At 41.4% G+C, this 17,445-nt stretch overlaps 1 protein-coding gene across 2 annotated transcripts in view; it reads left to right on the forward strand.

The window, feature by feature from the left end:
• vgll4b (vestigial-like family member 4b) overlaps positions 1-17,445 on the forward strand; it is a 48,352-nt gene that overhangs the window by 15,660 nt on the left and 15,247 nt on the right. The window contains exons 1-2 of one of the 2 annotated variants that reach the window (XM_072665845.1): positions 408-830; positions 15,441-15,630. In XM_072665845.1, coding sequence (XP_072521946.1) covers positions 749-830; positions 15,441-15,630 — 272 coding nt within the window. In that variant the 5' untranslated portion in view covers positions 408-748. Of the gene's footprint in view, positions 1-407; positions 831-15,440; positions 15,631-17,445 lie in introns of those variants that run through there. The other variant, XM_072665846.1, reaches the window with a different exon arrangement.

A 17,445-nucleotide genomic window follows, 5' to 3' on the forward strand; every position in this document is an offset into this window, starting at 1 on the left:
TTTCCACCATATGGAAGAACCACTTTTCCATTCCAGGAAATGCATGGATATCTAGAACCCTATCTATCATCACAAGGGCAGTTTTGTTTTGAAAATCAGCACATATAGGATATGCAGAACCCTTCATAGTTCCACACAGAACCACTGATGCATTCAAATCTAGAACCACTGAAGGTGTGTGCACACATAGGATCTTACAAAGCTCTAAAAACACGCTCGCGCGCACACACACACACACACACACACACACACACTACACCGCCCCCCCCCCTTCAGGAAAAAAGAAATCCGTGACATTTGAGGCGCTCCAGGGATTTGTTACTGAGCATGCCCAGTGGAGCCGCAGCTCCGCGCGCACAGGAAGCTCCCCGCGCGCACACGCGCTCCCCTTCATACCGAGCAGAGGCAGCGCGCGAGCGGCAGTGCAGTCGACTTACAGCGGGCTGTGAGGAGAACTGGCGCGAGCCTTTTGTCCCCGAATCAACGATTAAACCGATTCAGCCGATTAACGTCCGAATCCGAGGGCTTCGACGGACCGAACCGCTTTATTTTTTTACTCCAAATTTACTTTCATTTACTTTAATTTTCCACGCGAGAGAAGTTTAAAGGCTGGGCCTTTAGCTTTTGGAGAAAAATAACAACAACAACAACAACAACAACAACAACAACAACAACAACAACCCCTTTACTCACTGCTTCAGTCGAGAGCAAGAAAGCTGGTCTTTTTGCTGTCTAGCTTCATAGCTAAATGCTTCTTACGAAGATGGACCTGTTGAACTACCAGTACTTGGACAAAATGAACAACAACATTGGCATTCTGTGCTACGAAGGTAAAACATGGCGTTTGTTGGGCTATTGTTGTGTTTTAGGGCTTAATTATTTCGAAAAGTGTAAGAATAGCACTTTTAACGGAGGTTGAAGTTGGCTTGTTGTTGGAATTGTCCGTTCCACCTTAAATGCTGCAGCAGTTCCATTCAGGCGCCTGAGGCGCCTGAATGGAACTGCTGCAGCATTTAAGGTGGAACGGACAATTCCAACAACAAGCCAACTTCAACGTGTGGCAAAGCAGAGGTTTTACTAGATCACTAAAAAGTTGTTCTAGATAATATCTACTGTTCTCTATCACGATATTTTCCACCATGGAAAGATAATAAATCATGCTAGATGACGTTTACATTATAACTAATAAATACTGGGTTGTATTTATCAGCATGAATTCATTAATGAATCTAACGAACCCTTGTTTTCCTCAGTGTAACACTTAGCTAGTATGTGCTAGAATAAGAACCCTTCAAAAGCTGTGCATATGCTTTCTTTCAGACAAAAAATACACATGGTATTATCTAGAACCCTTGTTTTCCTCAGTGCAACACTTAGCTAGTATGTGCTAGAATAAGAACCCTTAAAAAGCTGTGCATATGCTTTCTTTCAGACAAAAACATACACATGGTATTATCTAGAACCCTTGTTTTCCTCAGTGCAACACTTAGCTAGTATGTGCTAGAATAAGAACCCTTCAAAAGCTGTGCATATGCTTTCTTTCAGACAAAAAATACACATGGTTCTATCTAGAACCCTTGTTTTCCTCAGTGCAACACTTAGCTAGTATGTGCTAGAATAAGAACCCTTCAAAAGCTGTGCATATGCTTTCTTTCAGACAAAAAATACACATGGTTCTATCTAGAACCCTTGTTTTCCTCAGTGCAACACTTAGCTAGTATGTGCTAGAATAAGAACCCTTCAAAAGCTGTGCATATGCTTTCTTTCAGACAAAAAATACACATGGTTCTATCTAGAACCCTTGTTTTCCTCAGTGCAACACTTAGCTAGTATGTGCTAGAATAAGAACCCTTCAAAAGCTGTGCATATGCTTTCTTTCAGACAAAAAATACACATGGTTCTATCTAGAACCCTTGTTTTCCTCAGTGCAACACTTAGCTAGTATGTGCTAAAATAAGAACCCTTAAAAAGCTGTGCATATGCTTTCTTTCAGACAAAAAATACACATGGTATTATCTAGAACCCTTGTTTTCCTCAGTGTAACACTTAGCTAGTATGTGCTAGAATAAGAACCCTTAAAAAGCTGTGCATATGCTTTCTTTCAGACAAAAAATACACATGGTATTATCTAGAACCCAGTTTTCCTCAGTGTAACACTTAGCTAGTATGTGCTAGAATAAGAACCCTTCAAAAGCTGTGCATATGCTTTCTTTCAGACAAAAAATACACATGGTATTATCTAGAACCCTTGTTTTCCTCAGTGCAACACTTAGCTAGTATGTGCTAGAATAAGAACCCTTCAAAAGCTGTGCATATGCTTTCTTTCAGACAAAAAATACACATGGTATTATCTAGCACCCTTGTTTTCCTCAGTGCAACACTTAGCTAGTATGTGCTAAAATAAGAACCCTTAAAAAGCTGTGCATATGCTTTCTTTCAGACAAAAAATACACATGGTTCTATCTAGAACCCTTGTTTTCCTCAGTGCAACACTTAGCTAGTATGTGCTAGAATAAGAACCCTTCAAAAGCTGTGCATATGCTTTCTTTCAGACAAAAAATACACATGGTTCTATCTAGAACCCTTGTTTTCCTCAGTGCAACACTTAGCTAGTATGTGCTAGAATAAGAACCCTTTAAAAGCTGTGCATATGCTTTCTTTCAGACAAAAAATACACATGGTTCTATCTAGAACCCAGTTTTCCTCAGTGTAACACTTAGCTAGTATGTGCTAGAATAAGAACCCTTAAAAAGCTGTGCATATGCTTTCTATCAGACAAAAAATACACATGGTTCTATCTAGAACCCAGTTTTCCTCAGTGTAACACTTAGCTAGTATGTGCTAGAATAAGAACCCTTAAAAAGCTGTGCATATGCTTCCTATCAGACAAAAACATACACATGGCATTATCTAGAACCCTTGTTTTCCTCAGTGTAACACTTAGCTAGTATGTGCTAGAATAAGAACCCTTTAAAAGCTGTGCATATGCTTTCTTTCAGACAAAAAATACACATGGTTCTATCTAGAACCCAGTTTTCCTCAGTGTAACACTTAGCTAGTATGTGCTAGAATAAGAACCCTTAAAAAGCTGTGCATATGCTTCCTATCAGACAAAAACATACACATGGCATTATCTAGAACCCTTGTTTTCCTCAGTGCAACACTTAGCTAGTATGTGCTAGAATAAGAACCCTTAAAAAGCTGTGCATATGCTTTCTTTCAGACAAAAAATACACATGGTTCTATCTAGAACCCTTGTTTTCCTCAGTGCAACACTTAGCTAGTATGTGCTAAAATAAGAACCCTTAAAAAGCTGTGCATATGCTTTCTTTCAGACAAAAAATACACATGGTATTATCTAGAACCCTTGTTTTCCTCAGTGTAACACTTAGCTAGTATGTGCTAGAATAAGAACCCTTAAAAAGCTGTGCATATGCTTTCTTTCAGACAAAAAATACACATGGTATTATCTAGAACCCAGTTTTCCTCAGTGTAACACTTAGCTAGTATGTGCTAGAATAAGAACCCTTCAAAAGCTGTGCATATGCTTTCTTTCAGACAAAAAATACACATGGTATTATCTAGAACCCTTGTTTTCCTCAGTGCAACACTTAGCTAGTATGTGCTAGAATAAGAACCCTTCAAAAGCTGTGCATATGCTTTCTTTCAGACAAAAAATACACATGGTTCTATCTAGAACCCTTGTTTTCCTCAGTGCAACACTTAGCTAGTATGTGCTAGAATAAGAACCCTTCAAAAGCTGTGCATATGCTTTCTTTCAGACAAAAACATACACATGGTATTATCTAGAACCCTTGTTTTCCTCAGTGCAACACTTAGCTAATATGTGCTAGAATAAGAACCCTTAAAAAGCTGTGCATATGCTTTCTTTCAGACAAAAAAATACACATGGTATTATCTAGAACCCTTGTTTTCCTCAGTGTAACACTTAGCTAGTATGTGCTAGAATAAGAACCCTTAAAAAGCTGTGCATATGCTTTCTTTCAGACAAAAACATACACATGGTTCTATCTAGAACCCTTGTTTTCCTCAGTGCAACACTTAGCTAGTATGTGCTAGAATAAGAACCCTTCAAAAGCTGTGCATATGCTTTCTTTCAGACAAAAAATACACATGGTATTATCTAGAACCCTTGTTTTCCTCAGTGCAACACTTAGCTAGTATGTGCTAGAATAAGAACCCTTAAAAAGCTGTGCATATGCTTTCTTTCAGACAAAAACATACACATGGTTCTATCTAGAACCCAGTTTTCCTCAGTGCAACACTTAGTTAGTATGTGCTAGAATAAGAACCCCTAAAAAGCTGTGCATATGCTTTCTATCAGACAAAAAATAAACATGGTTCTATGAGTTGCCATGGTTCTATCTAGAACCCTTGTTTTCCTCAGTGCATTACTTAGCACTAGCTAATGTGCTAGAATAAGAACCCCTAAAAAGCTGTGCATATGCTTTCTATCAGACAAAAAATAAACATGGTTCTATGAGTTGCCATGGTTCTATCTAGAACCCTTGTTTTCCTCAGTGCATTACTTAGCACTAGCTAATGTGCTAGAATAAGAACCCTTAAAAAGCTGTGCATATGCTTTCGATCACAGACAAAAAGAAACACATTTATGGTTTTGAGTTGTCATGGCTCTATCTAGAACCCAGTTTCCCTCAGTGCAACACTTAGTTAGTATGTGCTAGAATAAGAACCCTTAAAAAGCTGTGCATATGCTTTCTATCCTCACAAGTCCAAAAAACCCCAAATAAGAAAAAAACACATTTATGGTTCTCTGAGTTGTTATGGCTCTATCTAGAACCCTTGTTTTTTTCAGTGAAACACTTAGCTAGTATGTGCTAGATTAAGAAACCTTAAAAAGCTGTGCATATGCTTCCTTTTAGACAAAATATACACATGGTTCTATCTAGAACCCTTGTTTTCCTCAGTGCAACACTTGTCAACATAAGAAAGGCTTAAACTCATTATTATATATTATTATATTATTGAATATAGTTAATAATGTATATATTTCACAGCTTATCATCTAACACTTATTTTCCTCCAGTAAATCATTGTAAGCTGTGATCTCGACAAAACTTATCTCAGGATAATGAGAAAATGAAGTTGCGATCTTGAGAAAAGGACCGTTATTAGGCTACATATACAGAACACTGTTATTAACTCAGGGCTTTCCTAGACCAGACAGCCTTCTGCTCTCCTCAACACAAGTTCTAAACATCCAAGCCTCATTATTCAAGTTATTCATGAGAATAAGGACCTGGACTGTGGGCCCACTTTTACTTTTAGGGTTTAAGGGTTTATAACTACATCATACACAGTGTTGTAAATCGAGAGGAAGCAGATTTCCATAATGGAAATTAACTATATATTCAGTTTCTGTGCATTTACCCCACTAATAACAGTCAGAATTACTCAGTATCGAGCAGATCTTCACTGTCCTGCAGGTTTTCTCGTGTTAATGTAACTCTGCCTTGATGAATGGACCAATAGAATAGAAATGCTCCAAAATGACCTGGAATAAAATCAGTGTACATTGACTTCCATTGAAAGTTGAAAACCAGTATCATGATACGCTGTTACAGGTGATCTATCGCCTGAAACCAGTGTTTCCATCATTGTGCTGCTTGTGTAAATACTGGTTTACTTGTTTCACTGCAGTTTGTTGATGCTACTTCATGTTATGGTGGGCTTGGAATGAATTTGTGCTGGAACTGGTTTCAACTGCTGCTGCTCTAAGACTTGGGAAAGCCCATGTTTGCCTGTTGTGTGTGTGTTATTTTTATTTTTCGGGTGCATTACGGATTTGGGGGATTTCCCGCCTCAGGCTGGTGGTGGGTTCATAACATAAGACTATAAATTATATATCAATATTCTTTCCATATCAGCTCACGGGTGCTGCAGTTTCCTATGCTGAGCTTTGTCTTCATATACTGTGTCCAAATATTTATGGACACCCCTTCTGTTGAATGCATTCAGCTACTTTAAGTTGCATCCATTGCTGATACAGATGTGCGAATGCACACACACACACATACACAGTCTGTCTAGTCCCTCTAGAGAAGTACTGCCAATAGAATAGGACTCTCTGAAGCCAGTTGGTACCATGCTGCCTAATAATGCCAGGCGTGGGCTAGTAGAGGGGTATAAAGCCCCCCAGCATTGAGGAGCTGTGGAGCAGTGGAAGAACTGTGTTCTCTGGAATGATGGTGGAGCTTCTGGGATGAGTTGGGGAGTTGGGGATGATGAGGTGGGGTGGTGATCATCCTCATCCAACATCCTGACCTCACTAATGCTCTTGTTGCTGAGTGCAATCAAATCCTTACAACAGCGCTAATCCAAAATCTAGTTGAAAGCCTCCTCTCTGGACAGTAGAGACAGTTACTCCAACAGGATTTCGATCGGCCTTGATTTCAAGAGAAACTATGGATGAATGAGCAGGTGTCCCAATACTTTTGTCCATGCAGTGTATGTTCGTATGTGTGATATAGACAGCAGATGTGTTTGTATTGAGTGTATCTGAGGACTGTATGTCAGGACTGAAATGCTGTTTGGGGGGGTTCTCCTCTCCACCGCTCCGTACCAGCCTCCTGTTGTCAGCCATCACTTGTCGAGAGCAGAAACGTGATCCAGGGCCTTCTCCACGGCCAGGCCACATGCGTGTCAGTCTGGCATGAAAAATGGAAGGCTTTTAGCTCTGACTTTCTGAAAATGAACAGAGGACACGAGGCCAGGTTCATCTATCACCAAAAGTTCAGAACATTAGCCGTGATGCACTGGGAGATCGGGGAGGCTATGGATGCTTTATGGCTTGATCTTGAGGTTGTTATGGAAGCTGAGGAGCAGTATGTGTTCCAGAATCTGTGCATATGCCCTCTTCACTGGGATTTTCCTGACATATTCGGTATGGGGATTTGGTTGTATGATAGAATTACATACATTCAGTTGCTGTTTGGGTTGTTATGATAACAGAATATTGAGTTTAGTAACCAAACCAAGTGTACGCCCATTTCCAAACACTGCTATGACCAAAAACCTCCTCATTGTCTGAACACCAAGCCTAGTCTTAGCCTAAATTGCAGTGTCTGTGATGAATCACCATTGTAAATGGTTTTAGGAGCGGGTAAGCCTTAATCAGGCTCTGGGAACTGACTCCAGTTGTTTATTTGATTGAAGCTTTTTTTAAAGAATTGAAAGTATTTAAAGTTCGAGTATTGTATTTTCCAAACTGCAGTACTGAAACTTTTATAGCGAAAAAACCCAAATTAACTACAGATTGTTTCTTAGTCAGGTTTGTGGTGTGAACATGTGGTAAATCACTGACTTGAAAGCCAAGGCTTAAGAGCTTTTGGTTGGAAAGTCCAGCATGAACCTTCTAACGTTTGATAGCTGTTAACTGGACTGGTGCAGGCTGTGGGTTTTGATATATGCTGCCATCTATGGTCAGTCGTATAGCTGTTTCCTCAATTAAGCATTATCTGGTACACACACTGGCGATAAGAACTTGTACTTTCTCAGGCTAATGCGTGTGAGGGGTGGAAAGGACTCTTAGTGGCGTGAAAGAGCTTCCGGATCAGTTAAGCTTATCATGAATAACAAGTCATTGCTTTGATTCCATCAAATACTGTTTCTAACGTCTTATTCAGACATCAGCAGAGAATTAAAAAACTCTACATAACATAAACATAAAGCCAGTGATCAGTGAGTGTCTACCTGTAAAACCTGTATACAGATAAAATATTATTGTTCTAATGTTATATAGAGTTAATTACAGGTAGACGCTCTCACTGACCACTGACTTTATGTTTATTAGGGTTTATTCTAATGTTATATAGAGTTAATTACAGGTAGACGCTCTCACTGACCACTGACTTTATGTTTATTAGGGTTTATTCTAATGTTATATAGAGTTAATTACAGGTAGACACTCACTGACCACTGACTTTATGTTTATTAGGGTTTATTCTAATGTTATATAGAGTTAATTACAGGTAGACGCTCTCACTGACCACTGACTTTATGTTTATTAGGGTTTATTCTAATGTTATATAGAGTTAATTACAGGTAGACGCTCTCACTGACCACTGACTTTATGTTTATTAGGGTTTATTCTAATGTTATATAGAGTTAATTACAGGTAGACACTCACTGAACACTGACTTTATGTTTATTAAGGTTTATTCTAATGTTATATAGAGTTAATTACAGGTAGACACACTCACTGACCCCTGACTTTATGTTTATTAGGGTTTATTCTAATGTTAAATAGAGTTAATTACAGGTAGACACTTACTGACCCCTGACTTTGTTTATTAGGGTTTATTCTAATGTTATATAGAGTTAATTACAGGTAGACGCTCTCACTGACCCCTGACTTTGTTTATTAGGGTTTATTCTAATGTTATATAGAGTTAATTACAGGTAGACGCTCTCACTGACCCCTGACTTTGTTTATTAGGGTTTATTCTAATGTTATATAGAGTTAATTACAGGTAGACACTCTCACTGACCACTGACTTTGTTTATTAGGGTTTATTCTAATGTTATATAGAGTTAATTACAGGTCAAATGTGGAAATTGTGACTAAATCCACTAACATTTGCTTTACCTTTAAACACTCATTTAAAGAGGGGTAGAAATACAGTACATTAATATATTGGAGCTGTTTTGGCATCACACTTTAACCTTCTGCTGTTAATCATCAGATACAGGTTTGATAATCGGTCAGTTCTTTGGTGCTTTTAAAACACCCCAGCTTGAGCAGACGTCATATTTTGCAAAACTAGTTAATGTCTGAATGGTTGCAAAATCGTTCATGTCCTCCTCCACTTCCACCACCTCCTCCTCGGCTCTGTGACTCACCCTTGTTTTCAGATAACTCTCCCAAGATAACCAGGCCGAATGGATGGAAAACCTCCAGCTAAACCCTAAAGGCCAGATGATGGACATGGCTGCTTCTACGGGTCTATTGTTGCTGCTTCGGGCCCTTCATTATTTGTCTCCTGCTCAGAGTGGATGTGATGTAAAGCCAGTGTTGTTCAGCCCTGCTGGAATGCTCTCCTCTCAGGCCGGCGGAGCACGTGACCCAGTGACAGTGGATGGAAATACACAATCATGGCCATTTTTGCTCGCTGTAGCACGACAGGCTTCCCAGCTATTTTTAATGGCCTCCAGAACGGCCGAGCACATGGCTAATCTATTACAGCTTCTGTGCACCGGAGAGCACTGCATCATCTCTTAAAATAGGCCTCCGTGCGTGCCGGGTATTTCTGCACTCGTCTGCACTCCTGAACGGCGGGCTGAAATCTCAGGAATTCCGAAGTCTGAAGGAAGTGTGGTGGAAGATCTAGCATTGCTTGCATCTGGAAAGGTCTTGGAAGAGCCTTTCCGGCGCCTAGCAGTAATTTTTTACCACCATGCAGTCGAAAACCAGGGATAGTCCTCTATCTGCTGCGGTACATCAACAGTCTCATATTTAAAGGACCTTATAGTTTGTGTGTGTGTGTGTGTGTGTGTGTGTTAGGGCTGGGCATTTGAAAATTAATCAAAACTGACATTATTTATTTATTTATTATATTATATTATTTTAAAAACGCTGTTCCCCACTCTGGGAATGACAACTGAGCAACTCCAGCAGCTTATATAAATGTTCAATTAATCGTGACTCTGAATTTAGGTCTTGTGGCCCCCCGGGTGTGTATTTAACTATTTAACTACAGATTGTTTCTTAGTTAGGTTTGTGGTGTGAACATGTGGTAAATCATTGACTTGTTTATTCTAATGTTATATAAAGTTAATTACAGGTAGACACTCTCACTGACCACTGACTTTATGTTTATTTGGGTTTATTCTAATGTTATATAGAGTTAATTACAGGTAGACACTCTTACTGACCACTGACTTTATGTTTATTTGGGTTTATTCTAATGTTATATAGAGTTAATTACAGGTAGACACACTCACTGACCCCTGACTTTATGTTTATTTGGGTTTATTCTAATGTTATATAGAGTTAATTACAGGTAGACACTCTCACTGACCACTGACTTTGTTTCATTGGGTTTATTCTAATGTTATATAGAGTTAATTACATGTTACAATGTTATATAGAGAAAAGTAATCAAAACCGACATTCATAACCTTGTCATTTATTTATTTATTATATTATATTATATTATATTATTTTAAAAATGCTGTTCCTCACTCTGGTCTTGGAGGAGAGCTCAAACACTGGCCCAACTGAGCAACTCCAGCAGCTTATAGAAATGTTCAATTAATCGTGACTCTTTATTATTTTTATTTATTTATTATTATTTAACTTTGTTGTCACAAGAGGTGAAAATCACAACAGTGCTCAAAGCATTTTTATTGGCCACCCAAAACCTACACTGAACATTTTGGAGACGCATCGGAAGCCTAGCAGCGCTGCAGAGCTCTAGACGTACCTCTCCGCTATCGTAAACAACAGTATAATAACTTCCTGTGAGGGGAAGTTTTGAGAAGGATTCAATTCTGGAGACGTCTGGATCTATTCACCAGTTCTGAAATCAACGTGTCTCTAAAACTAAGCGTTTCACTCCAAACCCACTCTATCTCACCCTGTTCACATCTTAACGGTGTAATTCTGGAGCAGTATTGAAAACCTGTTAAATTGCCAAGCTGTGCGTGAAGCTGAAGTGACTAAGTGTGGCTGTCATCCATCAGACCTCTCTAACTATACCTCTGACACGTTCTGCTGCTGCACTATTTAAAGTGTGTATGTACCCACTGCTGTTCCCGTCCACTGTATCTGCACTGTTTTACAGCCGCTGCGTGTTCACCGTAAATAGTACAGATCTGCGTGTACAGACGATATATTGCCTATATAATGCACACATTGAAATACAGCCACATTTCTGGTGTCAGATGATCGGTGAATGTGTGACCTATGCTTGCTGGAATTCAGCTGCACCTTAACAGGTTATATTAAGTGAATAACGTTATAAAAATAGGTGTATATTAGCAGGGATGGCTACACACAGTTTGCTGTAGTCGCTAAAACGTCACTTTTAAGAGTTAATTTCTCGTTTCTGTTTAAACTGAGTTTTGTAAACCTTAAATAATGAGACTTTTGTCTGGATAAGCCATCAGGGGAGGGTTGTTGCTTAGAGAGTTTGGTTTTCGCAGATATGGTGCTATTGCACGTTTGTGTCCATTCACCTTAGCCTTTCCTACAGCCATCTAAGTCCAAGTGCCTGGTGAGTAGATTTGAGGTCAGAAGGTCAGTATTTTGTCTGTATTGCAGTTACTTGAACGAGCTGTTCTGGGATTGGGGGCGTTAGAGACGTTAGTTAAGCTGAATGAATATGTAAATACGGTTCCGTCCAATCAGTTTCAACAGTGATGAATGTTTACGTTTTTACCATAGTAGTAGTATTGTTTGGTACAGAGCTTTAGACATTCAAACTCCTGGTATCGTGATTGAATCACCCTTATCTTCCCTTAACAGTTTCAAGCAACCAAACATCAAAGTAAAAAAAAAAAACTTTTGTAGCATCAAGATCAAGGCCAAAGCAACGAACAATAAACACACAGATAAGAAACTTTGATAAGATAGCTATGGATATTTTATTGATCCCTAGGGAAATGTCCTATAATGGTGTTAAACTCCTCCAGCTCAGTGGTTCCCGACCTTTTAGGTCCTCCTAGGAGACTCCCTGTCCAGCCCAGTTCGATGGTTTTCTGCTCCAACATAATATCTCCAGCATGGGAAGGGCTTATTAATGAGAGCAGGGAGCAGGGTTGGGAATCACCGATCGCCGAATAGCACCTCTCTGAATGCTGGAGGGGTTTTGCACCTTAATAACTATAAACATTATGCAGATGTTTTCAGCAGTTATTGGAATTCCCCTGCAATGTCATGAGACTGTGGTTAAGTAATGGTCCCACCAAGCTGCCAGAGTGAGTTTCTGCTTCAGACCCTCTCAGATACAGAGCGCTGAACGTTGCTCTGCACTGTTGCCTCCGTGCTTGCAAGCAGAGCTTAAAATAAACCAGACCCAACTGGCCGTAGTGAAACGCTGACTGTCACTTTTCCTGCCGAACAAAAGCTAAAAAGGGCTGCAAACAATGGAAAGGTGAACACGCCCACCTCCCCTCGAAGGCGGCCTGTTTTTCCGCTCGCTCGAGGCGTTCGTTTTAAACACGAGGAGCTTTGATAGTCGCCGGCCTTATGAATGGGTGGCCGAGCGGCTTGTGTGTGTGAGGGCAGATCGGATTGCGGACGGGGTAAGGGAAATATCATTGTGTGCAAACATCCGTAGTGCAATCAAGGGCTTGGAAGCGAAGCAGCAGAGCCTCCTGCATGCATTATGAAAATCAAGGTGTTTCTGCTCCCTCGCACTTCGAACCGCCAAGTACGGCTGCCAGGAATATCGTCTGCCAAGAAGGGGCTGAGCTCGTTCTCCTCGCTCTGAAGCGGTGTGTGGGGTAACCGGGGGGTGGTGGTGGGGGGGGGGGGTTGGTTGGCTCACTTCTTTGGTAACAAAATCCCGTCCTGGCTTGACGTTTGAAGTCCCTAGAAGGGCTCGCCTTTGATCATTTGTGCTCCTAATGACTGCCTTTCAGCAGATCAAACACCGAACGCATCTCCACTGACACTGATAGGGATCTTTTATGGCTCTCACTGTTCCTGCCATAGGTTACTGTAGAACGCTTGGCAGAGAAGAAAGCCGCCTGTTCGCCAAACACGGAGACGTGTGAAATTCAACAAGTGGGGTGAAAAGAGGAATTCTGGGAGGACTCGAAGCTCCCTCTCTTCTTGAATTCATGCACATGGGAAAGCCTTGTGTGGTCCAATCACAAAGTCTGGAAGTGGTGCAAGTCCTGAAAGACACCTCTCAGAACAGTTTTATGTGGAGCACCATGGTAAAGATGACTAGATTTGACATGTGAGTATCCATAAGAGTTGATAAACAGACCGCTTTCTCATCCTTGATGACATCAGCTAGTGTAGTTAACATCTGCTGAACATCAGATAAAATAGGTAATACCTGCCTAACGTCAGCTAGAGGACTTAACATACAGCTAACATGAGCTAGACTAGTTAACAACTAGATAACATCAGCTTAGAGGTGTTAACATCTACTTAATATCAACTCAACATTAGCTAGAGTAGTTAACGTCTAGCGGACATCAGTTAGAGTAGCAATATAGCTAACAGAGTAGCTAATGTCTAACATCAGCTGGAGTAGTTAACATCTGGTTAACATCAGCTAGAGTAGTTAACATCAACCTAACGTCAGCTGGAGTAGTTAACATCTGCCTAACATCAGCTAGAGGACTTCACGTACAGCTAACATGAGCTAGACTAGTTAACAACTAGATAACATCAGCTTAGAGGTGTTAACATCTACCTAATATCAACTCAACATTAGCTAGAGTAGTTAACATCTAGCGGACATCAGTTGGAGAAATTAACATCTATCTTACATCAGCTACGGTAGTTAACGGCAGCTAGAGTAGTTAACATCTAGCGGACATCAGTTAGAGTAGCAATATAGCTAACAGAGTAGCTAATGTCTAACATCAGCTGGAGTAGTTAACATCTGGTTAACATCAGCTAGAGTAGTTAACATCAACCTAACGTCAGCTGGAGTAGTTAACATCTGGCGAACATCAGATAAAATAGGTAATACCTGCCTAACATCAGCTAGAGGACTTCACGTACAGCTAACATGAGCTAGACTAGTTAACAACTAGATAACATCAGCTTAGAGGTGTTAACATCTACTAAACATCAACCTAACATTAGCTAGAGTAGCTAACATGTAGCAAACATCAGTTGGAGAAGTTAACATCTATCTAACATCAGCTAGAGTAGTTAAGATCTAACGGACATCAGTAGTTAGCATATAGCCAACAGAGTAGCTAATGTCCAACGTTAGCTAGAGTAGTTAACATCTACCTAATGTCAACTTTAGTAGTTAACATCTATCAAACATCAGTCAGATAGACTATTTAACATCTGATTTGGTATTTAACATTCATCTAACATCAATTAGACTAATTAACATCTAGCGAATGTCAGAGATATTGGGTCTTTGTTGTTAGCTCTCTTCCAAAAATCGTTCTTTGAAGAACCCTCCATTCAAAAAGTGATTGTTCTCCGGCTGTGGATCTCAAACCTGTCCCTCAGCCAGTCCACATTTTTGCTCCAACCCAATCAGAACACATAGCAATAAAACAACAGCCCCCTGGGGGTCCAGAGGACCGGTGTGAGGACCACTGCTGTTCTGTGGCGTTGCCTAAACAACTGCTTTTGATACCTTGCATGTGAATTATCCTGCTTTCTGGTCCCCCTTCTCACCAGACCCGTAAACTGGGATACAGTAGACGCTGATCGCTCGCTGATACCTCTCAATAGTGTCGGAACCCCACCCGGTTCCCCACCCCCTATTGAGTCTGTTTCTCTGGGGACGAGAGCAGATAAGCTATCGTGTGTCGGAGTGTCTGTGCTCTCGCTGTCTGTCTCAGGCCTCCGCTTGCAGTCTTTTCTCTATTACCGACTCCCGACTCGCTGCCAAAAACAATGATGTCACCCCTGTTGCCATGGAGCGCGGACAGACGAGCCGAAACATGCCAGTCAAGGAAAATAGGCCGCTTGTTTTGGGAGGTTCCTCGCGATGCGCCTCGTCTGTGGGGGTGGTGCTGCTGATTTACACGCCGCTTCACTTTGATATTTCGGGAGGTTTTTGTGTCTCGTTGGACGCGAGCGTTCCTCATTATGCTCAACTTGAATGCTTGCATGAATCGGGACAGTTGGGACGGGGAGCGTCTGCTTTAAAGGACTCGAAGGAAACCCTATCTAACACCACACACTCTCACTTTGCCAGGAGTTACTCAGAGCGGCACTGTTGCACTTGGATTTTGCTCTAAATCTTATGAAAACCCAATTTTGGGTCGAGCTAACCTCATCCCAAGTGGAAAGTCCCAGCTGCTAGACACTGCCAGTTGTAATTTTCCTGCCTTCCTCCCACACACTGTGCACTGTAAATACACTGCACTGTATCACTACACTGATGTTGCTCTTGAAGGAGCCTTGAAATGTTGTTCAGAAGCCATTTTTCCAAGCCATTATTGAAAACTCTGTAAACTCTGACTTTATTTTTTAATGCACTGTAGCTTTTAATTAATAAATAAGCGTATTAGGGTGCTGATCTTCACCGTGGTGATTCTAAAAACAGTTACAATGAAAAGAACAGTTATAAACTTCAATCTTTAGTTTAAAGCTTGTTTAATTGTTCAATTTTTAAATATTTAAGAAAATGTATTCAGCTGATTCCTAACTAAACCGTTGGATCAGGCCTTCCTAGGAAGTTCAGCCCAAGAGCAGACTAATGATTGACGTGTATGTATATATGTATTCTGTGTTTGCCCAGGCGAGGCTGCGCTGAGAGGTGACCCCAGAATGCAGCCCATGTCCCTGCCTTCTGCAGTCAGCAACCACAGGACGGGGCCTCCTCCCATCAGCCCCAGCAAGAGGAAACACAGCGGGGACCAAGCGGACGACGACCTCGACTGTAACAACGAGCATGTGGCCAAAATGAGCCGGCTGTTTGCTGCACAGTTGTAAGTAGGACTCGTTAAAATCATCTGTTGTTTTTCTGGAAGCTTTTCACACACGGACATTCACTCTCAGCTTGTGCCTCCTGCTCTGGACAAATGCCCAGGGGTTTGACATGATTCGCTATATGTCCAAATATTTTTGGACACCCCTTTTAATGAATGCATTTAGCTACTTTTAAGCTGATACAGATGTGCAAATGCACACACACAGCTTGTCTAGTCCCTGTAGGGAAGAAGTACTGCCAATAGAATAGGACCCTCTGGAGCAGATCAACATCATGACCCTATTGGCAACATGCTGCCTAATGCCAGGTGTGGGCTAGAGGGGTATAAAGCCCCCCCAGCATTGAGGAGCTGTGGAGCAGTGGAAGAGCTGTGTTCTCTGAAATGATATTGGTGGAGCTCCATCCAGTACTTTTAGGATGAGTTGGGAGTGGAGAAAGAGGTGAGATGGTGATCATCCAACATCCTGACCTCACTGACGCTCTTCCCCGGACAGCAGAGACGGTTAGTCCAATAAATTCCTGCATAATTACATGACTTGAGATGTAAACGAAGTCTTTCAGAGTGGCTTTGGTGGAAGCTGAACAGTTTAGTGCCTCGTAAAGCTCCGTCCCAGAAGCTTCTTATACACACCAAATAGTAAAAATAGTTCTGAGAAGATATTTCTCAAGCTTTTCATAGTTGAAGGAGTGCTTGCAGGGTGCTCCAAGATAAACGCATCTCCAAGAAGAGCTTGGGAGCATGATCAGATTCAATGTTCCCCATAAAACTCACTTGACAAGACACGTGTAGGGTCACTGGTGGGCTTGGGTAGTAAATAAAATGGCTATATTTGTGTTCTGGAGATCTGGATCTCGAGGCGACTCTAAACGACTTCTCAATCAGAGATTTATTGTGTATAATTTCGGTCGATTCCATCTTCACAAAACACATAAAAGCTAAATATTGAGGTGCGTATCCGGTATCATGATGTTGTATTTTTGCCCCATCGCCCACCCTTGCTTTGGCAAACCTTCCACAGTGGACGGATTTTCTGCAAGGTTGCAGTTCGTTTCGGTGAGCGAGGGGCCAAGCAGGTAACTTTCCCCTCTGAAAAAAAGAAAGGGAAAAGAAAAACAGCTTGGGAACGGGCTGAAGGTTGGCATGACTGCTGAGGCTTTCGAATTCCTCACATTCCCAGGCCTGCGAGTGGAGCACATGGCCCGTTTGTGGTGCCTCGTCCATGCTGTCATGGCGGAGTCCATGCAAGCACCCACACATTCCTCACATTCCTGCCCAGCTTTGGAACAGCCACATCCAGTCATGAGACACAAGACATGGCTGTTTAGCGTCGAATAACGCACCCTGGTGCGAGGCAGAGTGGCCGAGTCCAGTTCATGGCCTGGGTATGCAGGCGACAAATTAGGACCCGAGTGTGAGAAGGAGAAGGAACAAGGGCGGCACTCAGAGCTGGAGCCTTGAGGGTCTCGCAGGCTGTGGATTCTCAGCGTGGCGAAAGCAGTTCTGACCATGCTCTCCAAATAAGGCGTTTCAGCTATCGCTGGAGGGCCTTAAAATGACAGTCCTTCACCAGTAGATTCTAAAGTTGGTGGAAAGTACTGAAACTCCATGCTAATGTTAGCATTAGTACAGTATGCTACTGGTATACTGATGGAGCTTGTTTCTTAAAATGACACCATTGGAGGCTAATATGGAAGTAGTGCTTATATACTTAGCTGACATGTTGGGTCACATATAGACCCTTGGGGTATAAAGGGATCAAATTACACCAATGGTAGCTTTAGGTAGTGTGGTAAATGCTTACCAGATGGAAGC

The sequence above is a fragment of the Salminus brasiliensis genome, chromosome 21 (genome assembly GCF_030463535.1).
Source record: "Salminus brasiliensis chromosome 21, fSalBra1.hap2, whole genome shotgun sequence".
NCBI classification, from domain to species: Eukaryota; Metazoa; Chordata; class Actinopteri; order Characiformes; family Bryconidae; genus Salminus; species Salminus brasiliensis.